We start from the raw sequence: 26,853 nt of genomic DNA, 5'->3' as shown, positions 1-26,853 counted from the left end.
CACGACGATACGAGTACTGAAATGATACTATCTTACATCCACAAATTGATCTCCAACTACTCCGTTACAAACCATGACAACCCGCTCATCAGAAACACAGGACTCTACGACAGAAATAAAATCCCATATAGAATCAAAAGAAAATTCCCACTTGACCCAACAAATTTACTTCAAACCAACCCCCTCCCATAGCCAAAACACTCACATCTACTCAACCCAATACCCCCTCCCCCCCTAACACCTATAAAGACGGGGTTTTCTTTGAAAATTTTTTCCCCACCATATAATCATTATCCAGATTCTTCTTGCAGAAACTTCATATAGGCAATCCCAATATCAACCATCAGACCACAACCGGTAAGAGGGCCTACGTCCTCAGGAACGGTTCGAAACCTCACAGCATATCCAACAAAAAAAAAAAGGTCTGACATTTTAAATTGCGCGCCATTTTTTTTGCAGCGGACGTAACGTATTAACCTTTAATAACTGGCATCAGGAAGTATTGAGGTTTAGTCATGGAGAAGTACACGATCGAGCAACGCGTAGAAATTGTGAAAATCCACTACAAATATGGTGAACATTTTGCAGAAACGGTTCGAAAAGTTCGCACGTCTTATGGTCATCATAACGCACCATCTCGTAATGCTGTGGTGAATTTAATAAAAAAATTTGAGGCTAGTGGGTCACTTTTAACCACAAAAAGTAGTAGCCGTTCTCGTAGTGGTCAGTCGAATGAAAACATAGCCGCAGTGAGTGCGAGTGTTGACGAAAATTCTTCCACCTCGATACGCCATCGTGCTCAGCAATTGGACATTTCAAGGTCCACTGTGCAGCGAATTTTGACGAAAGATCTGCATTTGCATGCTTACAAGATCCAATTGACACAAGAACTGCAACCAGCAGACCAAGTTTGTATTCTGTTGTGTTGGGACCATGAGGAGATGAGGATGGTCTCATCGGCGTAGAGAGCAAGGTGGCATCCCGACGCAGTGGGGATTTTGAAAAGTTAGCTTGGTGGCTACCGTGGCAGTTTGCACAGTTGGCGGGGGTGTCTTTGGTTTTCACAGTCTCTGATGAAATGTGCATCCGCGCTTTTGACACATCTAGGTGCCAGGTGGCAATTTTTGAACAAGTGTCCAAAAACCTGGCACCTATAGCACCGGGTATATTTTTTTGGGAGAGGAATTTGTCCCAATAAACCCGTTTGGGAAAGAGATTTTAAAGTTGGCAAAGGTGATTTGCTTTGGATTTTTCCCACCGATGCCGGAGCAGTTTAAAGAGGTGAGTTCGTGATGTTTGAGTTCCGTCATGAGTTCGGAGGGGTCGTCGGTGAGAAGGCGTCTAAGGACCGTCGCCAGTATCTTCTCGGAGTTTGGAGTAAATGTATGAAAAGGCGTATTTACGGCACGGAGTTTAGTCTGCAAGTTACGTCAAGTAATTAGGTCAGGTAGGTTGATCTTAATCTTGGTACCAAGGTAATTTAAAGAGAAGTTGGGACCAAATTCCTCTTGTAGGGATTTGGCGAGAAGGAGAGCTTGAAGTTTGGGGGGGGGGGCAAATGACGTGCGGGGGTGTATGGGAATGAGGCCGTGAGTCGTTGACATCGGATGTCAAACCTGTTGAGGGGGATGTCCATTGGTGCTATGGTGGTGACCATGATATCTTCAGCTGTATTGATTGTCGTGATTGCGGTGATTAGGGTCGAGGTCGAGCCTTCAGATTCGACATGCCGCCTTGTGCGTGGAAGCGAGTTGCCGAACAGCGCCGGGAATTTGGTCGGCAGGGCCTTCACGACGAAAATCCTTTTAGGCTCAATGTTTCCTTAATGTTGTCGCGGTTTGAGTGAAGTCGGTGATGAGGTGAACACGCGTATACTGCACTTTGCATCCTGTGTCAAGAAAACATTTGCAATTGAGATTTGAACAGCAACTCTGTTTTTTGACTGAACTAATGGTAACTATACCGCAAAATACATTTTTTTTTTTAATTTAATACAAGGGGGATTGTGCTTTACCATACCTGAAAGCTGTGGCCTTCTTACTGGTAGTTATGAGGGGTTGGTTAGTTATGTGGTGCTACCTTCATGAGATGTAGAGTTGGAAATGCTATGAAGTGATTGGGACAAAAATTTCAAAGAAAAAACTTTTTGGTGGAGAGCAGTTTTCTCTCCCAAGATGGGGGGAATGTTGTGATGATGTGTGTATAGAGTGGCTTGAGGATGGTAGGGGAGAAATTGGAGAGTAGAAGTGGGAATTGTGACGTAGAATTCTTTCTAGGAGAGATTTGATGAGTCTAATGGGAATTTTCATGGTAGGTCGTGTTTCCACTTGAATTCTTGCACTAATACTTAAGGGACACAAATGGAAGTAATGTAATAGTTTTGCACTAAGACTCTGCGTCCTGTGGTAAGTTAACCATACCGCAATTTACAGGCAATGTCCAGTCCTTTTAAAATACCTAAGTCGGAATCCCCCATCCCCCCTGATGCAACCCTCCCAATGTCTAAAAAGAAACCATCACTTACCAAAACACACTTGCAAAGTCCACAAAAAATCCACCCTGTGAAAACAAGGACCCAGAATCCATCGAAGAGGCTTTTGGTACCTCTAAATAAATTAATCCATCTGCAACGTGAGTCTCATGCTCACAGTAGTCAAGGACTAGCTTTGAAGCCTTTCTAGCTGTCTCCAAAATCCTGGTGTAATGGCCAGCTTCCCCAACATCTTCTTATGAAATGCAGAGTCCATGCCCCATAGAAAGACATGCACTCTCTCATATCCTACAAAAACATAACATTGACATAGCTCTCATCATGGAGACCTGGCTCATGCCATCAACACCAAAAGACTAACAAAGTATAGTTCCCATTCCCAAACCCGGTAAGACCAAAAACTTGCTGAAAACTACAGATCTAAAGTCTTTTTCCAGTCATTGGTAAAGTCTATGAAAAATGCATCCACATCTGGCTAATCAACGTACTTAAATCACATTAATTCAGATTCAAAGTCCAACATTCTACCAGTTAGTCAGCATCTCACAGATTCTTACACATGAACACAACACAAATTGCACCTCAGCTATGGTTCTTTTCGACCTCAGAAAAGCATTTGACACCGTCTGGCCTGAGGCGTTGTTTTACAAAATCTACAAACTAGGTCTTTCAAACTCCTTCACCAAATTAACCCAATTATACCTATTCAAGAGACATATTGACATCTCCTTTACAGACTTCTCTTCAGACTTGATGGAAGTAAAAGCCGGGGATGCTTAAGGTTCCATCCTCTGTCCAATACTCTTCAACCTTTATACCCATGACATCCTAACTACGTTAGGCTGCCACCTAGCACTCTATGCAGGCAACACCATCCTCATTTTTTTCACGTGGTCTAAATTCACCTTCTACAATAAACCCCAAGGTTACATAAACCAAATTGATCATTTTTCCAAACGTGAAAACTCAAATTAAACCCACAGAAAACCCAGACTATATGCTCCCTCAGGAAGGGTGAACGCACCATCACCTCCTGTCTAACCCTAAATGATTTTCCCATCAAATGGTGCCCCCATGTTACATACCTTGAGGTTATCTTCAACCAAAAACTAAACCAGACTCCCGCAGTTCTTCATAGAATGCTAAAAACCAAAAAAGCAGCTGCCTCAATCAATCCGCTCATTTCTCATGGCTCTAACCTCAAGAGGAAACTAAGATTAACTATCTAAAAGTCTGTCTAAGACTAGTCCTTACATACGGCGCATAAATCTAATGTGCTGCTAAAAATCATGGTGGATAAAAACCCCCACGTTATCACACTCATGATTTACACTCAAAAACTCGAATTGAACAAATCTTATCCTAACTAGGAAATCGCCAACGCAATTCAGGCCAGCAACAGACTCAATATCCTTGCGTTGTTCTCTAATGCCGCAAGCACCCAATCACAGTCCAAAAATCGCATCTTTAACACAACGGCCAAAGCACACCCGAAGCCTAATTGCCCTAAGCTGCCATAGCATTCAAATAAGCAACAGATTTGATATCCTCGCGATTTTCACACGTGGCCGTGGTGCACGTGGTTAGTTCGTAACCACGTTTTAGTTTAATAGGAAATACTTAATCTTTATAATGACACTATGGCGAAGTATCCCTAAAAGAGTACTTACGTTTGAACACTTTAACGACTCGAAGATTAAGAACTGAATTTCCGCTGAATCACGTGCATGAACATGCTGTGAAGGACGCGCATGCGTCGTGGCCAACCGCCGCACACAGACGCTGACAGCGCTTTGCAACAGCCTGGAGAGAATAACGCAAAGCAAATCCCCACTCAATCGGTAAACCAGTCCAAAGTCGTCCAAGCATCTACTCCCCTCCATCGTTTTAGTTAACAACTTCAATGGGGTTATCACCAAACTCACTAAATCACTCTACGAAAAATTCGGCGCATATTTCTCCCTCAAATACCTGGACAACAAAGTCAAAATTAATCTTCCAGAACTTCGAAGTTACAAGAAATTTCAAGGCAAGCTCAAAGCCGCAAACAAACTGTACTATACTTTCCCAACCAACAGTGAAAAAATGCCTGATGTCGTCCTCAGAGGACGACCGATTATTGACCTCGCTGAAATTCATAGTGAAATCAAAGGTCACGGCCTCATCTCACTCAATGCATCCTCATCGGAGGAAAAAACTGCAATTTCACTATGGTAAAAATTCTTCTCCAATAAAAACTGTACGCAATGCTTCAGGTGTCAGGCTTTTGGACATTCGTCCAAAAACTGCAACCTCACTCCAAGATGCTTTAAATGCGCTGGTATCCATTTTACCAGTGATTGTTCCAAAATCAGGGACTCCCCCGCCACATGTACAAACTGCGACGGTGACCACATCGCAAACTACAGCCGATGTCTAGCCCTTTTAAAAGTCGAGATGCCCCCCTCTACCGTACCTGCCATCCCATCAACTCAGTTATCTATCCCCCCCCCGGATACAACCTCTCCCCATGTCTAAAAAACAAACCATCACTTACCGAGACGCGCTTGCGAAGTACATAAAAAGTCCATCCCTCGAAAACAAGGACCCCGAATCCATCGAAGAGTCTCTCAGCATCTTTAAACATATTAATTCCATCTGCAACGTGAGTCTCATGCTCGCAGTAGCCAAGGACTAGCTTAGAAGCCTTTCTAGCTGTTTCCAAAATCCTGGAGTAATGGCCAGCCTCTCCAACATCTTCCTATGGAATGCCGAGTCCATTCCCCATAAAAGACACGAACTCTCTCACGTCCTACAAAACACAACATTCACATAGCTCTCATTACGGAGACCTGACTCACGCCACCAACACCAAAAGACTAACAAAGTTCCTGGACATGCCGCCATTATTCTCCCGCTTCACTCCACCAAGCTCAACTACTTCCGTAACACTTGGAAAATAGCGAGAATAGTTCCCATTCCGAAACCCGGAAAGACCATAAACTTGCTGAAAACTATCGATCTATAAGTCTTTTTCCAGTCATTGGAAAAGTCTTTGAAAGATTATAAATCAACAATTCGGATTCGAAGCCCAACGTTCTACCACTTAGTCCGCCTCTCACAGATTCTCATACATGAATACAACACAAATTGCACCTCAGCCACGTTTCTTTTCGACTTCACAAAAGTATTTGACACCGTCTGGCCTGAGGCGTTGTTTTACAAAATCTACAAACTAGGTCTTTCAAACTCCTTTACCAAATTAATCCAATCATACCTATTCAACAGACATATTTACATCTCCTTTACAGGCTTCTCTTCGGACCTGATGGAAATAAAAGCCGTGGTTCTTCAAGGTTCCATCCTCGGCCTAATACTCTTCAACCTTTATATCCACGACATCCCAACTACGTTAGGCTGCCACCTAGCACTCTATGCAGACGACACCACCCTCATTTATTTCTCGTGGTCTAAATCCACCCTCTATGATAGACTCTAAGGTTACATAAACCAAGTTGCGTCATTTTCCCAATCGTGGAAACTCAAATTGTACCCACAGAAAACCCAGACTATATGCTTTCTCAGGTAGGATGAACCAGCCATCACCTCCTCTCTGACTCTGAATGATTTTCCCAACAAATTGTCCCACTAAATTACATACTTTGGGGTTATAATTGATGGGGGGGGGGCTCATAGTTCATGTTAATTGCCAACTCACTCCATGAAGGTAAGCTAAAACTAAACCGTCTCATCCTCGACCCGTTACGTATTCGATCTTCATCTTACCGTTAAAGTCTTGAGAAACATTTCTTGATCAATATGACTGGTCGTAGTAAGGGATGAAAGGGTTCGGAAAAGAGAGAAGCAAAGCGTTATGGGAAGATTTTGCGTGATAACATCCAGGGTATCAAGAAGGCTGCTATCCGTCGTCTTGCTCGTCGAGGAGGTATCAAGCGTATTTCTTGTTTGATGTATGAAGAAACTCGAGGTGTTCTCAAAGTACATATTCTTTGAAAACGTAATCCGTGATACTGTCATTTATATCGAGCATGCTAAGAGAAAGACTGTCACCGCCACGGACGTCGTCTACGCTCTGAAGCGTTAAGGAAGAACTCACTACGGTTTCGGTGATTAAAAAATGCCTCCTCCTCAATGTTAACACTACAAAACAGTCCTTTTTAGGGCTACAAAATTTGAAACGTGGAACATGTGTATTTCGACTATCTATCATACAATTTCCAGCTATGATAGACTTATAAGCAATACAATTTTAAGTGCTTTCAGTATGAATTCACCATTTCCTTTTCCTAGATTTCTCGTTATATGTGGAAGAAAATGTAGGAGCACTTTATTATTTTTTTTAGATTTTATTCGTTTTCTGCATACTTAAAGAAATTATTTGAGCCTACCGCAGCGACTTAGAATTAGTTAGACGACTCATAAAACGCATACGGCAAAGATTAATAGTAATAATATGAAAATATCGTTCAAAACTTTACATAGGTGATAATTATAATTAAAAAATATTTTTATACTTATCTGTTGCTATCTCGATTTCGGTACTTTAAATTACGTCTCCAGTCCAATTAAAGACATTTTTTGCGTTTAATGTAATGAGTATAATATCACATTGGTCCAATATGTACTGTTCTTGAATTTTATTTTTCTATCGGTAGTTCCTAACACTTTTGTAACGCGAAAAGTAGTTTTATGCTATTTCAATGTATCCAGCCGAATACGGAAACCGTGGTTCTATGTCACTTCAATTTCGTACTCGTAAATTCATCATTAAAAAATTATTTTTCTACATGTATTTATAATGTTTAGTTTGTTTAAACTTTGAACAAATGACCAGAACCGTAATACTGAGATGTACTATTTCTTATATAGTATTTACACATTTATGAATAACAGATTCGTCCCATTACTCTGCTAAAGATTTTTGAAAATTATATGCCGTATACATAATATTGTTATTGGAATTTTTTCAGCCAATGTTCTTTTGTTTGAAATATCAAGCCTCGTATTACTAATTGCACATTTTTTTATTTAAAAATGTAGAGAAATGTGTAAGTTATAGCAATTATTCTGAGGGCATTCCAAGAAAAACATTCTTTGCAAGAATAAAACATTTGTTTAGTTGGTAGTTTAAACTTATACTTGAACGCAGAATTTCTCGAAATTTTGATTTTTGACAAAATTGCAGGCGTTCAAAATAAAAGTTTTGATGATACGTTCTTAAGCTATAAAAATCGAAATGCTCAACAGAAGAAATTCTTCTTTCAAAAACACCACCAATATTGAAAATGCAGTTTTAAGAAAAACGCATTTAAAGTTTTAGCTTATGTTTATTCTTAAATGTTTATTTGCGGTGGTCTTTATTGCGAGAATCTTAAGTTAGCTGAAATAAATTATTTCGATCTAAGGTCCAAGAAAGTCTTTGACGATTGCGTTCGTCTGTGAATCACCCTAACGGGCCTTTCCACCAGGGAAAACCTCGTCAAGGGATTAATTTCTAAATGCCTTATGTCCATTCATAGTGAGTCGTTTTCGAACAGCATGAAATTTGTAGTATAAATATAAAAAAGTTTATATTCGCCTATATCAAAAACGTTAAGAATTCTTAAAATCACCACATGAACAAGTAAGACTTGAATAATTAAACGACTATATTACTACAAATTTCATCCGATTATAATAAAACTTTCAGAAATATTCTCGAAATATCGTATTTTCGGGAAGACTTAACACCCAAAAATCAATATTTTAAAGATTTCTGATCTAGCATGAGCCCCTAATATACAAATATACATGACTTGTTCCGTATGAGAATACTATGCGATGCTGCTGTGGACGACACGGATCGCGGGCTATTCCTTGCTGATTGGCTAATTTTTGAGTTTACGATGGCATAATTTACCCAAAAAATTGATTTTTGAACTATTGTTTCCTTCCTGTTAACTAATTCGACTTCGTTGATCTCGTTAAATATTTTGTTCAAGTGAATATCACGTCGTCCATTTGCATTGCATCTCTGACATACTTGTATCTCGATCAGCGCAGAACGCTTTGAATTCACAAAAATCTATGGGTCGAATTGACGGTTTTCATACATAAGATCTTTTCTCTGACATTGGAGTACCTAAACCAATTCACAAAATCACTCAGTAATAAATATTTTGTTATTTATTACTTAATTTTTCGGATTAGGCAACCCGTCGTCCAGAAGAAACATGGGTTCGTGTGGATTGAGACAGTTTTAATAATTCAAAGAAAAGGAATTTGATGGTTCTATCAATTGTCATGTATGCAAGGAAAAATAAGTAATCGTTTCCATGCATTGAAATAACCGGAAACCCTGCATATTATTGTTTAATTATCAAAAGTTTCTTGGATGGTCTGGGATTCTCGGCGATGTGGTATTGGAAACATAGTACGGGTCTCTCTCCATGGTCCGTGCTCACACTACTGATCCGCGTGCCGCCGATGGCTCCCTAAAAAAAGGAGCGCCATCTGCTGAAGATACACAGTTGTGTAGAAGTTGACTTCGCACTTTCGTTTTCCTTTTTGTTCAAAGAAACACTTCATCAATATTCTGTTAAGAATGGAGGACAAGACTAACTCTGGAAGCGCTGCAGTTTCTGAGAATCCGTCGTCGGGCTCCAGTCCTGCCAAAAAGGCGGCAAAATCGAAGACGAAAGCTCAGCGTTCGAAGTCTTCTCATCCTCCAACATCCGAGATGGTGAACGCTGCTATCAAAGAGCTCAAGGATCGCAAAGGATCGTCCCTGCAAGCCATCAAGAAGTACATCGCGTCGACATACAAGGTCGACGGTGAGAAGCTGGCGCCATTTATCAAGAGGTATTTGAAGACAGCTGTCACTTCTGGTGCTGTTGTACAGACCAAGGGAAAGGGTGCGTCTGGCTCGTTCAAGTTGTCCGCTCCAAAAGGCAGCGCTGAAACCAAGAGCAAACCTAAACGCGTCGCCAAGAAATCTGAAGTTGCTGACAAGAAACCTGCTGAGAAAAAACCAGCTAGCCCGAAAAAGCCAGCTGCCAAGAAACCAGCTGCGAAGAAACCCGCTGCTGTCAAGAAGGCTCCAGCACCCAAGAAGGTGAAGACTCCTGCTGCGAAGAAGACCGACACTGCCGCGAAACAAAAGGCTGTCGCTCAGGCCAAAAGCCTCTCAAAAGCCAAGAAAGCCATCAAATCCCCAGCGGCCAAGATGAAGACACCCAAGCCCAAGACTGCTAAATCACCAAAAGCTAAGGCTGCCGCGAAGAAGTAATCGCTTCATCATGATAAACTACTATATTGGCCCTTTTCAGGGCCACAAAATCTATAACGAAGGAACACTGTTTAACAACTATTTTAATTTTATCCTATCCCATTCTCGATTTAGACTGAATTATTAATATTATGATTATTATTAATATTATGATTTTTATTAAAATGAATTTAGCTAGTAGGATATAGTTTATGATGCATAGTTCTGATTTAAGTAATATTTTTATAAGCAGACATCATTTAAAGATTGATCTCTATAGAGAAAGATGAAAAGTTTTATAATAGTATACTAGAAGTACAATTTTAGTGAAAATGGTCGTTTGAAAAATTATTAATTAGGCAAAGATTCTTAGGATATTGAAAAGGCGCCGCATTTAAGTCAAAATCTGTTTTGTATAAACGTGTAATACGAGCTATGTCTTCTGAACTCTCTCAGAAGTTTAGAAATGTAAAAATTAGACTTAATTTCTTGGTAAGATAAATTCAACGATAAATGGACACATATCTCTAAAATTAGTTGTTGAGAAAGGTACATAATATAAATGTTAGTATGGATAGGTACAATATGTCTAGGTACAGTAATCGATGGCATTGCCTTTTCTACAAATGACCACATGATGATGCATCCAGGATATGATTTTTCAGGACAATTCACGGAGCTTCGAAAATGCTGTGGAGAAGAAACTTTGTATATTACCACATTCTATTATTTTATTAATAGTATTTATTCATTTATAGTTATATTAAAAATTTGATACGAATAGTAACAAAATAAAGAATTTTAGAAATTTTTATATTTAAGTTTTACTTGTAAAAATACATGATCAAATAAATAGTTTTAATAATAACTGTGATATTAGAACTTATAGGTTAGATTATTGACTCATGTTCCTTGTAATAAACCTTTACGATTTGGGAGTAATGGAAGTATGTTTGTCACAGTTTTATCGTGAAAAAACGTCACAAATTAATGATCAACTAGACAACCATTCTTCTCTTATCTCTCTCTTAGTTTTCATTTTTGTTTTCATGCTTCCCGTTACTTATATACGGATCTATAATTTTATGCTATATTGCATGTAATACTGTCTCCTAAAACGTAATAGTACTTGAAGTTGTGCAGTGTTGTAACTATATTTCTATTATATAATATCATATAGATTATTTATATAAATATATATTTTATCAACATTCAATTTTCACTTTTAGTCGCGTCATATTTTTTTTCTATAATTCTATCCATGTGTTATTACGTTATATAACGATTAATTAAATCATGCAATGTGACTAAAATTTTCTTTATTGCGTATGTGTAAATAAACAACAATAGAAAAATAATAAAATAAGAGGTACTAAGATTGAAGGTTATGGTAAGCGTTTAGAGGAGACTAATCGTAACAACCCTTAAACGTATACTATACTACTATAAGTATACTATCTCAAAATAACAGAAATATATAAGTTCTTGACGGGAAAGTTTATTGCTTCTATATGTATGTAGCTTTTACAAGGAACGAACGTTGTCGATATTCCCGCCAATTTCTGCAGCGTGTCTTTGCCCGCGATTCATGTTTAGATCCTACAAGAAAATAAATTAATTGAATAGCTTTTAGTAGACTGAATTACTTTCTCTGTACTATTGTACATGAATTATTTTGTCTGTACGTTTGTTTGTTAAGTTCACAAGATCAATGACCTTGGATCCCGTTCTTACTATAAATTTGATCAGGAACTTAAAACCTGTTTGATAAATATTTTGAACAACGACATTATATTACCATATTAGAGTTCCATATATTTTCGATTTTCTGTGTTTTTCTAACTATAAAAAATATGGTGGTTAGTTTAACAAGCATCTGCTCGCGTGGCAGTCAATGGCGCTCCAATCGCTAGTTGGCGACTGCAACTCGCAACCTGATTGGTTGACCGTCGGGGACCCAGAAAGTGTATAAAAGAATGGCTCCAGAATTTCGCTATCATTCTTCGGTCAGTCTCGCAAGAGTACAGATCCAGTTTTTTTTCTTTCGTTGTATTTACTTTCGGTCTCATTTAACATGTCCGGACGCGGCAAAGGCGGCAAAATCAAGGGAAAAGCGAAGTCTCGCTCGAACAGAGCTGGTCTTCAATTCCCGGTTGGCCGTATTCATCGTCTCCTTCGCAAAGGCAACTACGCAGAACGTGTGGGTGCTGGTGCTCCCGTTTATTTGGCAGCTGTGATGGAGTATCTTGCCGCTGAAGTGTTGGAATTGGCGGGTAATGCTGCTCGTGACAATAAGAAGACCAGAATCATTCCTCGACATTTGCAACTGGCCATCAGGAATGACGAGGAGTTGAACAAGCTTCTTTCTGGAGTTACCATCGCTCAGGGTGGTGTACTGCCTAACATTCAGGCTGTTCTCCTGCCCAAGAAGACCGAGAAGAAGGCTTAAATGCTTCATTCATCAGTTCCATCCATAACGGCCCTTTTCAGGGCCAACAATTTTATAACGAAGGATATCCTCAGTCAACTGTGTTACCTTAACTTCCATCACCTGATTAATTATATAAGTTAATGGATTCTCCGAATAGGTTTGATGTATAAGGTGTGTTTAGTAACTACAGGCTGTAGTTCTTAGGCTGGAGCTACATAATTTTTCTAGTACAGGTAGATGTTATTAGAATAATTCTGATCACTACACAAGTCAAACAACAGTCTTTCACCTGTGATATTTAAAAAAAAAATGTAGAGGATGGATTGTCCGAACAAAATAACATGTAATTAATCCTTTTAGTGCCGAACGAAAACCGATGCCTATGCGAAAATAACCGTACGAATTTGAGGAATTTACTAGGAAAAAGCCCATAAAAACCAAAATAAGAATGATAATTAAATAATTCAAAATGCAGCATACTGGGGAAGAATGAGAGAGTAATGTAATGTCAATTATATTACAATACTTATTGAAAATCGCATAAATAATAACAGTATAAGGAATGATCAAAATCAAAAAGACTAACTTCTCTTTTACAACGCCTATTTTCACTAATCATCGGTTGATCAATTTTATGCAGGTCACATGGTAGAAACTATAAGTATTCCATTTTCAATAATTTCTAAAAAAAATTACCAACATTGGCCCTGAGAACAAGATGACAACTTCATAATGCGCGGCAAGCGTAGATAGATCCACTACAAGAGAAGCCTCGAGCACCTGGTATACCGTGCCTAAAAAAGACTTACAAATTCTTCATTGAGTACTAATGCGTCAACAATTCGGACTAATTCTTCGTCATCCATGTCCGTAAGATGGTGTAGTTTTTATAAAATGGTAGCAACAAAATGCACAAAACTTTCTCCTTCTAACTTTCCTACTGACACTGAACAAAACGTTAACGGTTTTCAAACTCGGACTACTCACTAAACTGATCAAGAAAGACTGAAAGAAAGATTTTAGTTCCGCCGTGTCGATGCACGACGGTGTGTCATTTGAGCCGTTTGATAACTATCATAAACACACAGCCTGCGTTTACGGTCCCAAGTTGTCCCGTATCTCGTTTCTACTTTATCGTTCTAACATATACAGAGCCCTGACACTAATCAACATCAAATATAACAAAAAGTTAAATCAAATAAACATTTTTTTCAATTGTATTGCATAGAATTTGAAGCATTTTAACGTTTGATAAAATTATCTTACGGTATATATCTCTCGTGATGAGTATAATAAGACGCCAGAGCATGCGCAACGATATATCGTCGTTGGCACTTTTCGCAAGTGCTAAAAGGGTTAATATGATTACCAGCTATTTCAACGATTCCTGTCACGCAAAAAAATGTATGGACGCTCTTATATTAAACTTAGTTCGGAGTGTTCTAAATAAAGTATTAAATGACTTGCAGTTACCAGACTTGTAGAATGGCGCGAAGGAATGAATTCTGATTCGTTTTGTGGGAAGTAATAAACAAAGAGGCTTTTCATATTTTAATCAACAACGCTTTCCTACCATGTGATATAGTTATTACATATATATTTGAAAGAGAACATCAAACGATAAAGTACTTTTGTGGTAAAAACATATCTTCTTATTTAAAGATGCATACCTATACTGCTCACACGTCCTCCAGAAACACGACATTCACATGGCCCTAGATACAGAGACCTGGCTCACGCCACTCACCCAATTTTCCATACCAGGATACATAGCAATCAGGAATGAAATTGGCCCTGTCCTATTCAAATTGGCCCTACTCTCAAAAAGCTGTAAATCCTACAAAACAAATTACTAAAAACCATTACTGGGAAACCCCCCAATACCACACGCATGATGTCCACACTGAAACTAACACAAACCAGATTCTTCCTTTCCTCCAAAACACCATCACTAAATACGCAGTTTCCAGGTACGAGAACCCAGTTATACGTAAGATAGGTCTCCATGACAGAAATAGGATTCCATACAAAATCAAGAAAAAATTCCCTCTGGACACGACCAACCTGACTTAAACCAACTCAGCGCTTCCAACGACACACAAATACGAACCCACCTCAGCATTCCATTCACACTAAAACTCATTCTGGCTTAACCCTGCGGAAAAGCAAATACTCATGTCAGGGTTTTCTTTGAAAATTTTTTCCCCAACAATCTCTCATATCACAATTCTATCACCTCCAAATAGGTAACACCAGCCAAAACCCACTCATCACTAACCGGTAAGAAGGCCATAGCCTTCAGGCACGGTTGACCTAGATTCACAGGAAACTCCTCTGGAAAAAAAAATTCTGCTATCATTCTCCGTCTGAGGCGTCCAGAGCGAGGTTCATCGTTAATATTTTCTTGGCTCTCTTGGAATAACTTATACTATTTATAAACATGTTTTTGTTCAAAGTTGGCTCACCGTACGCCACTGTCAACATTTCAAGAGTTCTTTTAACACTTAATACCATTTTTTACACAAAAATTAATACAAACTCTCTGCTTCATTGTTTTCAACAGCAAAAAATCGCCGAGCACGCAAACACGAGTCTAACCTTTATGCCTCTCACATAAAAACAACACATGCTATATAGTCAAACTGTGAACATATGGATCGTAACGAGTGTACCAACACAACAACAACAAAATTTTGAAATTAGAGTGTACAGAGTGCGCGGAACTTGAAAAGTCACCTAACTTTTTGATCGCTCCTCATATAAGATGTGTTAATAACTAACTGCAAAGTGTCGTTCTTAGGCTGGAGCTACATAATTTTTTTAGCACAGGTAGATGTTATTAGTGTAACTCTGATCACTACACAAGTCAAACAACAGTCTTTCATCTGTGGTATTTTTGAAAATAATGTAGAGGATGGTTGTCCGAACAAAATACTATGTATACAATTAATATGATCGTCTAATGGAAAGTTCAATTGTTACGCGGTGCGTCAGCTATTTCGACGATTTGTGTCACGCAAAAAAATGTATGGACTTGCAGTTACCAGACTTGTAGAATGACGCGAAGAAATGAATTCTGATTCGTTGCGTGGGAAGTAATAAACAAAGAGACTTCTCATATCTTAATCAACAACGTTTTTCTACCATGTGGAATGGTAGTATGTCTGGAAAAACATGAAACGATGAAGTATTTTCGTGGGAAAAACACATCTTATTTACAAATGCATATCTCCACTGCTTACTCAACTTGGTGGAGATGTTAATGGATGTGAAAGAGTTTCAAGATTCCTCGAGCGGACTCCATTGTTTAGGGCCTCATGCTACATTACTACGTTTTCATCTTAATGCAATTTGTTAGGATGTCATTGAAGGTTTGAGAAAATCTTCATTCAGGAAAACGAATTCTATACAGTTCTGCACTGTTAACGTGGTGGGAACAAAATTGAGATTTTTAGTTTTTGATAAAAGGCTTATAGCTTAAATATTTGCTTCATTTACTATTTACTTGTACGTTTTGTATATTAAGGTTATTAAAAACTCATTGAAAAATGGCTCAAAATTGAAATCTAATTACAATTTTTCCATAATAATCCGTAAAGACAAAGGTCCAGTTGGGGATCCGTACAGCGCCAATTAGTTCAGCGGCGAAATGCTCAAACTATTCACCAAAATTAGTTCAGTACTTCGTCAACCGATGGCGTTATCACGAAATACCCAGGAAATATACATATAGCGCCGTTACATGTAGTGGTAAAATGTTGAAGCTGGTAGACAAATTACCAAGAGTCGATTTTGGTTAACAATTTTAGCTTTTTGTCACAGCATCGATTGGCGTTATTTGTGCGTTTGAAGTCAGCAGAAAATTTGTACCGAAATTGCCGATACTTCATATGGAAGAATCGGCACGAATCATGCGCTCCAATGTTCCTTTAGAAAAACCACTGATAGCATTAAATGTTCATAGTTATGTTACCTGTAGTATGAAAGTGATGCAAAGTATCATTATGAACACTTCCATATTGGTAATGTTAGTTTTGAGTATCGGTTACTAGGTTCTTTAACTTTTTCTAGGAATGAACGGAGACAACGAGAATATAAACTGGACCTGTGTGTTAAATAAAAAAAATGTTTCAATGTATTTCCAATGGTATTCAAAAGCTTCTATGGCTCAAATTAAAGCTGGAAAAACTTACTTTTTGATGGCATAATTGTAGTTTTACGGAAATTTGTCAAGGATGAACAAACTAATTTTTGTCAACTGTAATTGCTATAAACAGCTTACGAATAAATCTTGTTATTTCAATTAAAAAGCGGAACTTTGGCCGTCGAAAAGAGTGTTCGAGGTTGGAGCGCGATTTAGTCTAAATGATCTACAGTTTCCCGGTGTTTGCGACGCGGTAATCGCGTCGGTCCGAGGTCGACGAAACGTTTACCAGGTGACTCAATCGACGTAACTCTGTTTCGAAGCGCCGAAAGAAAGGGAAAGTACCCGGGACATCGAAGCATGGGCGCTAGCCGCGCGCACTCAGTCCGCGGAAAGCGGCTGAACACACGCGAGAAAAGATCTGCACGCGCCGATCTATCACGCATTCGTTAAAAAATCGTGCAGTAAACCGCGGTGCAGCCCTTGCGTGCGATAGATAGAAGGTGTCCGCCGTTTGTTCTGTGATGTGGATCGTGCCGGAGCGTGGAAAGGTAGGCAACCTCGATGGACCAAGAACGCATAGTGTGGGAAAGCTTGCTGCTTGTCTTATTGCCGAGGCCAGGTGATTAGTGTTTTTCGACGATCTTCGAGGAGATCTCTTTCGCTACTCGTAAGGTTTTCCCGGAGCGGTCCTCGCAGATATTTAAAGGAAGTATTGGAGGTTCGCTGCGAAATGTTTGTGCCGTATTCCGCCGCGCTGCGAGCGCGCCGGTCTCCTGAATTTTTACCGGGCCAAGGACAACACGGCAACGGGGAACGGATCGGAAATCTCGTTCGTTCGCTGGCTACACTTTTACTTTGACCCAGAAACAACTCGCCAAAGTAGCCGATAACTGCACGGCGCTCTTCGATTGTGCGGAAAATTGATTTTTCGCGCGAGTATCCGCTCGGCGTCTGCACATATTCACGATTATAGCGGCACGGCTATGGGAGTATTCGGCTAAAGTAAGCTCATGAATAAACTCCAAGGGACATTTGTAGCTCTTCAGTGACGAGTGGTTTAAGGAAGAAATTCCTGCAGCAATTAAACATGAACGTTAATCTCTAAAGAAAGCGTTACACTCACATATCGCTTATTTTAATTTCTTGGACTGTTTTGTCTGAACACGTCTCGATGATCAGGTATTTCAACAAATCCAAGCAACAAGTACGCTGTAAAATTGAATAGAAAGAAAAATGGAAGGAACGGTAATCGGTTTAATAATACCCGTTCACCGCATCGTCCCGCCTCGCAGTGTTTCATTAATGTCCCCGCACTCCGTAATCATGAGCCCACCGCCTGTACTGGATAATTCTATTATGCCATGATTACGCAATCGTGAAAATTTCACTTTCCGCGGTGGAATCGCGGTCAGCGTGGATTGGAACGCGATGGACGCGTGTTCCGCGGGTTCGCTGGATCGCGGTCGAACGGGCGCGCTTACCGTCTTGGTGATCTATCGTATTTCGATCGAACGATCGTTGCTCTCGCTCTCGAGTCGCCTGCGTCTCTTTTCCACGCGTTCTTTCCTATCTCGCTCAACCGGTCTCTCCCTGTTATTAGACGATCTCATACTCGGCGCGCAAGGACGAAGTCGCACGCTTTCAGCCGACCGAATGGTTTCCTTGAACGTTGGACTTCAGATTCGGTATCGCTCTCCTCGTTCTCGCATGCCAAATACTTGCTGCACGCCACGATATCCAATAAATCTTATTATTTCGTCCCTAACAGGTGATTCTCGCAGCGTGTACGCATCATTTTCTAGAGATCGTGTACCATCTATTTCTGAAGCAGCATTCTGCTTCCATGTAATCTTCTGGTTCGAAAAACTGCGGGTGGAACACCCGGAAGCGCGTGTCTTTTTTTTGTCCAAGACACGTTCGCGATACCGCGGATGAAAACGTTCGCGTGATCGTTGCCAGCTCGGCGCGGCGACAACTTTGCCGAGAGCTGGATAGTGTCGACGATGTCCTATTACACAATCGTTACAAAAGGAACCGGTGGCTGTATTGCGCAACCGAACGAGCAAGCAGCTCAACGGTCGCAGCTCGCGTGCGTTTGGTTGTCCCGCTGCCGCGATCCTCCTTGTCGAAACCCGGACAACTACCTGGGAAACAACGGGCTCGGGTTTATTCTCTAACACGTGGCCTGCACGCGGCTCGCTGCGCAATATGACGACGATTATTCCGTACATTGTACGGAAGACTGGTTCACCTTTCCCGTGGCGTGATGCAACGGACAAGAAGTATCCTTGAAAACCAGTAGCGAGCGCGAAACGTTGTTACGCGGCGAGAGAAAATTAGAAGGTTGCCGTGCAGTTGCGCGCAGGCCTCGTTTAATTTCGGCGATGGTATCCTGCGAAAGTCTAGGTTAGCCTTACTGTCCGATAACGTTCGATCGTGTCTTATCGATTCGCTGACACCCACTTGGGACCTATACTTTGCGTATTCCCAGGAGACTTCTCAGCAAAGGATCTCTGGGTGATGGTAAATTTGAATGAAAGCGTCGAGAACGTTAAGAGGCTTGTATCGTATGCAAAAACACGGAGGTGGTCTGATCGCGAAAGATGTTGGCTTCGAGGTACAAGGGAAACGGGATCCACCTGGTGTGACGCACGGCAATGTTACACTCGACTGCGCGCGTCAATTGTCTCTGCGAAGGGTAGACAGGTAGCGTTGTCGTTATCTCGACGCGACCCAAACGCAATCACTGTTATTGTCTAGACGGGAAAGTTTGCCTGACTTTTGTTCCAGGAGTTTGTCGTAATCGTCTCGTTACCGTCACAAACGATCGAAGCTTGCCTCGTTGCACCGTAGCTGTTCTTTAACGAAATTCGGATATCAACCAGTCGAGACACGCCATCTCATGTACCTTCAAAGCTGCAGAGTCAGGAATTTCTAACTAACGCGTGGCTTTTTCAGGACTGCGACGTTGAGTGATCGTCAGACGATGGATAGACGATGATCTTGATTGAAGACTGACCTTTCACGATGTTGGATCCGATGCTGGGCATATCGTCCGTATGGTGGTTGGTGATGTACGCCAGTATCTTGCTGCTGCTGTCGCCGTTGGTCCTGCTGTTTATCGTCTTCCTACCGAACTTCCCGATTCTGCTGTTCAGAAGGATGTGCTACATCCCCATCGAGTCTATATGACGAACGACCCAACGATACGTGATCATCGCGATCGTCTTCCTTCGCACAGTCTCGACACTTCAACCGTACAAATTGTAGAGATTTTACAAAAAGAAACCAGGTGCTTCTAACGTTCTTATACTATGGGAACGAACAATAAAGAATACTTTGAGCTCTGAAGTACTGATTGTGCGACGGATTACGAAGTTCCATGCGTACGGAACACATTTACTACGGTGATCGCGGCGACGAAGAAGAGTACTATCTTTTAACGTTTTAATCTGAAGTTGTTTCTTATGAATTTACCGCGGGAAGCTGATCGCCAGGATCCACCGTTCGTCAACGAAGGAATTAGTTTTTCGCGGCGATTGACCCATGCGTATGAACGTTTATGGGTCGTAAACGATGCTCTCGGTAATGGGACCGGGGTCCCGAACAATAGGAACGGCTTGCGAAAGCCTAGATCATCTAAAGCGCAATCAAAAGTAAGCTTATAAAACTTAGAGCATAATGATTCCAACGTTAGCGGTCGCTACCGATCGCTCGTTTCACCTAGTATGTAAATTAACCGTATAATTAGCGTATGGTCGGTCAATACGTCACGGCCTCCCTCTACTCTATTGTATGCTAAATCTTGTACTCTGAATTTCCCAAGAATATCGTTCACCGATTCGCGTGACCACGGGGTTATCGGGCCGCTTTTCCCCGATAAGTTGTCAGCGATTCGCGACCACTGCCAAGATTCTGCCACTCCTGTGGCACGCGCGAATAACCGAATAAACAAATGTCTAACGGGTTCTCCTTTCGCGAAACTATAGAGATCCGTCTTCGAAGCTGTTCATCTCGATCGCGTTGGAGGCTTCCATGGTCTCGCATCGTGCGCAATTCGCTTTGTACATAAATATCTTGTCGCAATAAAACCGAGATTGGCGAGACATCGGATCTGTGCATAACCAACGACCGCGCTCGAATAAAATCAGCACGAAAAAGCAGCCGGAGCTGCGATTGGCTCGTGCTCGTTGATATTATAACCAGCGGTCTATTCGTAGCGCGTATAAGAGATAACGCTCTCTTGTCTTATTCTGAAAGAATTAGTCACGCGTCAGGAATCTTCGTATTGTCCTTTCGATTTACTGAAATCGGTGTTTATGGTCCGGTCTATTGTTCTTGGTACTCTAGGATGAATATTACGTGGATAGTGTTTGAGTGTTCTAAACGTGTACAGTACTTTGCGACGCGGTTGCTGTTTCGGTTTGAATCTCGCGGCGAAAGCTGCCGGACAAATTAGCGCGCGAATTCCGAACGCAACCTGTGGAGATCCTTTAGTCGCTGTCGAACGTTTTTCATCGTCCGACTGTATCGCTGGTCAATGAAGCAATCGATACAGTTTTCATTACGGCTCTGATAAATGGCACTTGGAGTTTCGTTAAGTATCTGGATCGCATAATTAGCACGTGTCACCTGTCTAGGGTAACGAGTTCTCGTGACACAACGATCGACGTGTGCTCGTCTATTAAACATCTGGCAGCCGCTGCCTTATTTTCTATTTCCCAGAACCCTTGAATTCATGCGCGGCTCCGTGACTGGCTGGTTTGGTACGCGTTCGTCAATCATTTTCAGCGTCTTTTATTACGAGGAGAAAGGAACAGTTTTACTGAATATCTGATTGAATGTCTTCGATTTCTTCGAATCGTGTCCATTATTAGGGGTGTCGTCCGAATCAACAACACCTCGAAATTCTGGAAAACATCTGTGATCAACAGATTCGAAAACGATAAAATCGTGTCAGTAAATTCGAGAGAGCATTTGTCTTGCTACTTCATCACCGTAGATATGTATTTCTGTTTTTACTTTTAAAATTACATCGAAGTATCGTTAAAACCATCGTATAGGGTAGTAAGACCGGTTACTGTGAAGTGACCATCTACTCTTATTTAATAATAATTAATGAAAGATAAAGAAAATAAAAGAATAAATAGATGTAACACATTTTGTTCCTTAATAAATTAATTATGTCTGAAAATGAATCAAAGGCCCGGCAATTGGTTATACCAAAGTAATCGACTCCACTACCCTATATAGTAGAACTCCCCATTTATTCGGACAAAATTTTGTGAACACGTAGAAAATTGCGAACTTTAATTGAACACATTTGCTCTGAACGATCCTTTTATTTTAAACGCGATATAGTGAACACCTATTATATGAACCCAACCGGTTATATGAACTGGTTGTTCAACTGTAGCATGTAAGAGTCCTTTTGGAGATTCTTATAGAAATTTCATCCTAGGCAGCATCTCACCGACGTCAACAAATTTTTCAAAGTACCGGTTTCAAGGATCGCAATTTCGAACGGGCGTCGAACTCTCTCGGCCGGTTTACCGGTTGCATGTGGTGCATCGGGATCCTGCACACGGTAAACTGTCCTTCTGCTGTTGTCTGGTGGTACAGGCGGTCCCCGAAGTCGAACATTACATTACCGATCGGCGAGTACTTTCGCCAAGTGGCGTTTGTAGTGGGGGATCCGGGACTTGAACCCTGGGACCCCATGAGCCATATATACTACGGCCCCATGCAGCTCTCTTGCTACTTGGTGTCAGCTTCTCGACGGTCCTTGCTTCAGTGAAAAGTCGCATCGCTAGAGGGAGGCGAGCAAAGTAGAAGGTAAGCGCCATTCGTCCAATTTCGAATGAAATTCATCCGTCGATCGGCTAAGTGTTTGATATTTCCGTATCGGAATTGGGGTTTCGTCGGTTGGAGGAGATGGAGCGTGGATCGAGCGTATGTTAATGAGGTGAATCATGGCGGCAGACGCGTCTTCGCGATCGCAATGCAATCGTTGCAGCTTTGGTATTGCATACCCCCGCGCGGGATCGCGCACTTTGAAGGCTCCCGTGTCTTTCACTATATTGTCATGGTTGACCTTGGAAAAAAAAGTATATCATCGCCTGGTTGAAATTTATTATTATTCGCACGAATACAAGAAGCACAACGGCAAATTGATTGTTCGTGATATGATGAAGTTCTTACTTTTCCGTGCACGAACATCAACGTAGACGATCATTACTCGATACGGCCTGATTCTTCGTCACTTCGCGATTCGCGCGTGGACAATTTAATTTCGCATAAAGTTCTGCTCGTTTCGGCTGGCTGAACTTCACGAGATGGAAGAATTTCGCTAGACACGCCTACGACGGAGACGCAGAAGATATTCTGTGCACGATCCTGCCTGCTTCGTATGCGCTCCTCCGATCCTTGTTCACGGGTGGCGGTTACCTTTCCAGAAACACCTGGCTGACACGTGGCTAGAACGTGCTACCGAGGGAAAAATCGGGATTTCACAATTTTCAAATTCGAGAGCTCCGCAATCGGGAGTTCGGTCGCGTAGATATCTTTTCTAGATGATACGTTCCTGATAACATACCGCGACACGACTCGTTTATTTGAAGCATGCGCTTGTCAAGGATAGGTTCCCCATGCTAAGTAAGTTAGTACACGACAAGTGTAGGAAGGGATTGATAGCCGCATTGTGGACAAGTTGCGTCAGAAACTGTCGTTTCTGCAAAACACCCGTTGACGTTTTCCGTGTCAATTTAGGGCTGGTCGCGATAACGTGAACGCGATCGAGGCGCCTGTATCGGTTGCGTGCTAGGACAAAGGATTCGAACTCTATAATTTCTCGAGCGACACGACAGTTTACACGATGTCGGCCCGTATCCGCCGCGACATGATCCCGACTCCGAGATACCAGCTCGCTCCTTTTTCTTTTTTTTTTTTACTTCAGCTACCGTTATCGTTGCGTCACATCGAACATATTAGAAATTTTAGAATCACGAGAACTAGACACTGGTAGAGTTGCTTTCGTAGACAAAGCTGAATAAATAGAGAACAGAATACATAGATCTGTTAAAACAATTCTGAAAATCCCAATACGTCTTTCAGATGCAGCTGCCGATTTTGTTTGCAATGGTGGCTCTAGCAGCGGGTCATCCGGGTCTGCTCAAGGTACCGAAGGTGTACAACGCCGTGATCACAAGCAACCAGAATCTGTCGCCTTCCCGAGCGTTCCCGGTGATCCAGCCGGTGATCCACCGAACGGCGATCGGCTACGTCCCGCCGATCTACTACCCGCAAGCGGCGCCGGAAATTCCCGGTCTAGGGCTTGTACATCTTTCACGAAACGAACCACAGCCGAGCAATCGGGCCGAGGTGCAAGCGGAGGCTGTTGCGGATGTACCAGTGGATGCACTAGTAAATGCACCAGTAGATGCACCACAGGATACACCAGTGAATGTACCAGCGGACGTACCAGTAGATGATCCGAAGGTTCCTCAGCCGAAAAAGGATAAGTCTTCCGAGGAGAACAGCCAGCCGAAGCCTGGCCCAAGGAACAGGCACGAGGAGCAGCCTCTGAGTTTTTATCCGAACTACCAATCGCTCTACTACGACCCCTATTTCTACACGTACAGTGGCATCAATCCACACTTAACTCCCGGCACCTACTACGTGGATTATCAACCTTACGGCACCTTGGACCCGATCCCTGCGTCTACGCCCAAGAACGGCGACCCGGGACAACTGCTACCAGGCTTCCACGAAGAAAGAAAGGACTCTTCCATGGCTGACAAGCCGAAAGTACCCGACGTGCCACCGCCTCCGCTGCCTACAGCTACACCGAAAGATTCTTGAGGTTAATCGATTGGTCCGAGAGTATCGGTTCCGTCGAGATCCGACTGATTCCCGTAATCGTGATTTTCTAGAAGGACATGGGAGTAGGACGGGAAAGTTTGTGCACGTACCGGAAGTCTGCGAACGGTTCAGCAAGGATCGCCTTATTGCGGGGACTGGACTAAAATCTCGTCTGCTTTGGGAGGGGAATAAATAAACGGACGCTCTGTTAACGCGTGCCTCATCGACGGGTGCTTCATAGTTCCGAAAAATCGACGATTCACAGCTTTATTTAAGGATCTGTTAATAAAATTATCAGTAATCGCAACGATCTCACAGACAATCACTTGATCTCGTAGATTTGTCACCCGTATAGAATTGCGCGACGAGCTCGATATGCTCGTCCCGCGTAGCCTCGATTTTCAGCATGATGTTTCCGTCCGCGGGCCTTTCTATCATTGGCCGGCTCGCAGTTGCCGGTGTGGGTTCCTTGATGCGGATGCAGACCACGCAGTGCCCGTCGCTAATCGACGCCATCAACTCCGTCTCGACCGTCGTTCCCCTCGTCACGTCCAACAACAGGTTGTGCTGGTAGAATAACGAGTTTCCAACGTTTTTACAGTCGCCGAATTCGATACTTTTCCTGCCGGTGTCCTTCTAGAAGACGAACGACAATGTATAGTTATGGATGTTTCGGTGCCATCGAAATTGCGGCTTCTTCGAAGCCGGGCTTGCAGAGCGTCTCTACCTTGGTAAAGATCTTCGAATCCTTTATAACGATTCGAACGACAAGAGAGTGCTTTGTAAAAATGTCAGAGAGGACTCCCATATGTACAACGCTATTTCGAAGGAACTTTTCGTACAAACAAAACCACTAAATAATGCTACGTGATTAATTTAAGCACTTATTTAGACAAGTACGTTTAACATGATTTTAATCAGAATCGACGCTCTATACTATTCTATTGCAGCAAATATTCAATCTGGTTCTAACATTCTTACAATTTAACAGAATTCTAACAAATAATTTGCCATCGCATTATACAGAACGAAATTAATGAAAAATTATAAATTATAAATTAATAAACTAATTTAGTATTAAGTAAATTAATATTAAAAAAATCGTGCAGAGATCGATGACGAATTACATCGATTTTAAATAGAATGATGCTGCTCGGATTTCTCATATAGCGTCATGTTGCAAGCACATGTAAACGGGGCCGTATAGAAACACTTTTGAAATGAACTACAATTCAATTATCCTCCGAAATAGCATTACGCGTACAAGAGCTGTTGAAATGTTTTCGCACTTACTGGTTTATGCGTCGTGGTAGGAACAGGAGTAGTTTTCGTTATGCTAGCAGCGGTAGTAGGTTTCGTTATGCTAGCAGCGGTAGTAGGTTTCGTTATGCTAACAGCGGTAGTAGGTTTCACCGCGTCAACGGTGTCGTAGTCGTTCTCTTCGTAGTCGTAAGAATTAGTGTCGATGTCAGTATCTTCTTCGACCCCGGTCAACCAATTCAAGTTAGCAGGCGATCGCGGCGTCTTCGACGTCGTAGAGGGTCTAGTATTCCCGATGACCTCCACCGGCGTCACTCTCGAGTAGTATCTGCTGCTTTCCGTGGTGGTGCTGGGTATTTGCAAGCCCAGATCGTACCTTTGCGGTCCCTGGGTGGTAGTGAAAGTTTGACTTTGGTACTTCTGAGCAATCGCACGCTGTCGAGCGTAAAATTTCTCCATTACCGCTCTCCTCTGCACGTAGTAGTTGTCATCCTTGTAGTTTCTAGGCACCGTCCCACCAAACCGACTTAGACGGTTCTGACTGTCGACGTTTTGCTGTTTGTCCACGCTGCCGATGTGACGCTTCGTCTTCTTCGACTTCTTCCGACCCTGGGCCTGTGTCAGCTTCAACTTCTTCTGGTTTCTCTTTGCACCTCGACGAACCCCCCGAGTGGCCTCTGTGGTCGTTGGTTCGCCGGTCACAGTAACTCTATCCAGTCTTTGTGGATTGTTTTCGTTGATTGTGGCCAGGGACCCGTCGATCGTTCTAGGGTATCGGCGGATTAACGGCACGCGAACCAGCTTCGGGTTTTCTGTCGTCGCTCCACTGTCCTGCTCGGGAACCGAGTTCTTTGGAAGTCCAGAGTCGCTCGTATTGCCGATATTCACCTGGTCGAAACTCACGTAAGCCCGCGTCTGCGTCAGACAAATCGTCGCGAGAACACCGACGAGTAACGCGTTCTTCATCGTCGTCGCGATCATGCTCTTCCGTGGATCGTCGCGATCTTCGTGGCACCGGCTGTAGGAATGAACCAGCTAGAAGACCAAACGCATCTCTGACCCTAGAATTTATCTTCGCCGTTGCTCGGATCAAAGTTCTTCCCGTTGCAGTGTGCACAACAAGATAGCTAATTATAGAAACGGAGTCAAGATTGAGCGATTCGGTGATCATTTCGCCGAACGTTACGAAGTAGTCGGAATAGCCTCCCGTATCCGTATCGATGGCGGAACCGACGTGACGCGGCGCCACTCCGACAAAGAAACCATCGTTTTATCATGCGGCCACTAGTTAACGTTGTTTACTTTTGCGTCTCGTACGATTCACACGTATTGTTCACGAAATGTATCACCGGGGTCACTGTACTTCCTCCAGAAACAATAGAGCCACGGAGAGTAATGTACGTTCGATAGGATAATCC

The 26,853-nt window shown here is 42.1% G+C and overlaps 4 protein-coding genes, 2 long non-coding RNA genes and 1 pseudogene across 14 annotated transcripts; 4 read left to right on the top strand and 3 right to left on the bottom strand.

The window, feature by feature from the left end:
• Positions 1-6: 6 nt before the first annotated feature.
• LOC144475953 (uncharacterized) lies at positions 7-4,267 on the bottom strand. Its single transcript, XR_013494941.1, has 5 exons — positions 4,162-4,267; positions 3,577-3,633; positions 3,194-3,399; positions 2,525-2,779; positions 7-1,888 (listed from the first exon to the last, which is right to left on the bottom strand). It is a non-coding gene; the product is annotated as an uncharacterized LOC144475953 (long non-coding RNA).
• A 2,010-nt stretch (positions 4,268-6,277) lies between these two features.
• Positions 6,278-6,605, top strand: LOC144475493 (histone H4-like; annotated as a pseudogene).
• A 2,376-nt stretch (positions 6,606-8,981) lies between these two features.
• Positions 8,982-9,937, top strand: LOC144475950 (histone H1-I). The gene has a single exon (XM_078192408.1). It carries the CDS (start codon positions 9,075-9,077, stop codon positions 9,756-9,758), a length of 684 nt encoding a protein of 227 aa, XP_078048534.1. The 5' UTR covers positions 8,982-9,074; the 3' UTR covers positions 9,759-9,937.
• A 1,343-nt stretch (positions 9,938-11,280) lies between these two features.
• LOC144476132 (uncharacterized) lies at positions 11,281-15,473 on the bottom strand. Of its 5 annotated transcripts, none has more exons than XR_013494974.1 (4): positions 14,634-15,473; positions 14,083-14,502; positions 12,114-14,005; positions 11,281-12,016 (listed from the first exon to the last, which is right to left on the bottom strand). It is a non-coding gene; the product is annotated as an uncharacterized LOC144476132 (long non-coding RNA). The 5 variants fall into 5 exon arrangements; XR_013494977.1 differs by having other exon boundaries at positions 12,114-12,288; positions 14,447-14,502; XR_013494973.1 differs by having other exon boundaries at positions 11,281-14,005.
• Positions 11,766-12,246, top strand: LOC144476131 (histone H2A-like). Its single transcript, XM_078192740.1, has one exon. It carries the CDS (start codon positions 11,812-11,814, stop codon positions 12,184-12,186), a length of 375 nt encoding a protein of 124 aa, XP_078048866.1. The 5' UTR covers positions 11,766-11,811; the 3' UTR covers positions 12,187-12,246.
• A 1,141-nt stretch (positions 15,474-16,614) lies between the features above and the next one.
• Positions 16,615-24,482, top strand: LOC144475934 (uncharacterized). Of its 4 annotated transcripts, XM_078192373.1 has the most exons (4): positions 16,942-18,721; positions 18,807-19,021; positions 19,274-22,150; positions 23,429-24,482. In XM_078192373.1, exon 4 carries the CDS (start codon positions 23,429-23,431, stop codon positions 24,173-24,175), a length of 747 nt encoding a protein of 248 aa, XP_078048499.1. In that variant the 5' UTR covers positions 16,942-18,721; positions 18,807-19,021; positions 19,274-22,150; the 3' UTR covers positions 24,176-24,482. The 4 variants fall into 4 exon arrangements, with proteins under 4 accessions (XP_078048496.1, XP_078048498.1, XP_078048499.1 ...); XM_078192370.1 differs by lacking the exons at positions 16,942-18,721; positions 18,807-19,021 and adding an exon at positions 16,615-16,863; XM_078192372.1 differs by lacking the exons at positions 16,942-18,721; positions 18,807-19,021 and adding an exon at positions 16,854-16,934.
• Positions 24,384-26,481, bottom strand: LOC144475933 (uncharacterized). Of its 2 annotated transcripts, XM_078192369.1 has the most exons (3): positions 25,898-26,481; positions 25,469-25,822; positions 24,384-24,811 (listed from the first exon to the last, which is right to left on the bottom strand). In XM_078192369.1, exons 1-3 carry the CDS (start codon positions 26,414-26,416, stop codon positions 24,488-24,490), a joined length of 1,197 nt encoding a protein of 398 aa, XP_078048495.1. In that variant the 5' UTR covers positions 26,417-26,481; the 3' UTR covers positions 24,384-24,487. The 2 variants fall into 2 exon arrangements, with proteins under 2 accessions (XP_078048495.1, XP_078048494.1); XM_078192368.1 differs by having other exon boundaries at positions 24,417-24,811; positions 25,469-26,481.
• Positions 26,482-26,853: the final 372 nt, after the last annotated feature.

Source organism: Augochlora pura, chromosome 10 (assembly GCF_028453695.1).
Source record: "Augochlora pura isolate Apur16 chromosome 10, APUR_v2.2.1, whole genome shotgun sequence".
Lineage (NCBI taxonomy): Eukaryota > Metazoa > Arthropoda > Insecta > Hymenoptera > Halictidae > Augochlora > Augochlora pura.
Note: the sequence above shows the minus strand (reverse complement) of the source record. Positions and strands in the feature narration are given on the sequence as shown.

Coding starts and splice junctions, on each gene's coding strand:
- LOC144475950 (XM_078192408.1), top strand. CDS start 9,075: ATGGAGGACAAGACTAACTCTGGAAGCGCTGCAGTTTCTGAGAATCCG.
- LOC144476131 (XM_078192740.1), top strand. CDS start 11,812: ATGTCCGGACGCGGCAAAGGCGGCAAAATCAAGGGAAAAGCGAAGTCT.
- LOC144475934 (XM_078192370.1), top strand. CDS start 23,429: ATGCAGCTGCCGATTTTGTTTGCAATGGTGGCTCTAGCAGCGGGTCAT.
- LOC144475933 (XM_078192368.1), bottom strand. CDS start 26,416: ATGATCGCGACGACGATGAAGAACGCGTTACTCGTCGGTGTTCTCGCG. Junction 24,812..25,468: donor CTACCACGACGCATAAACCA/GTAAGTGCGAAA, acceptor TTCGTCTTCTAG/AAGGACACCGGCAGGAAAAG.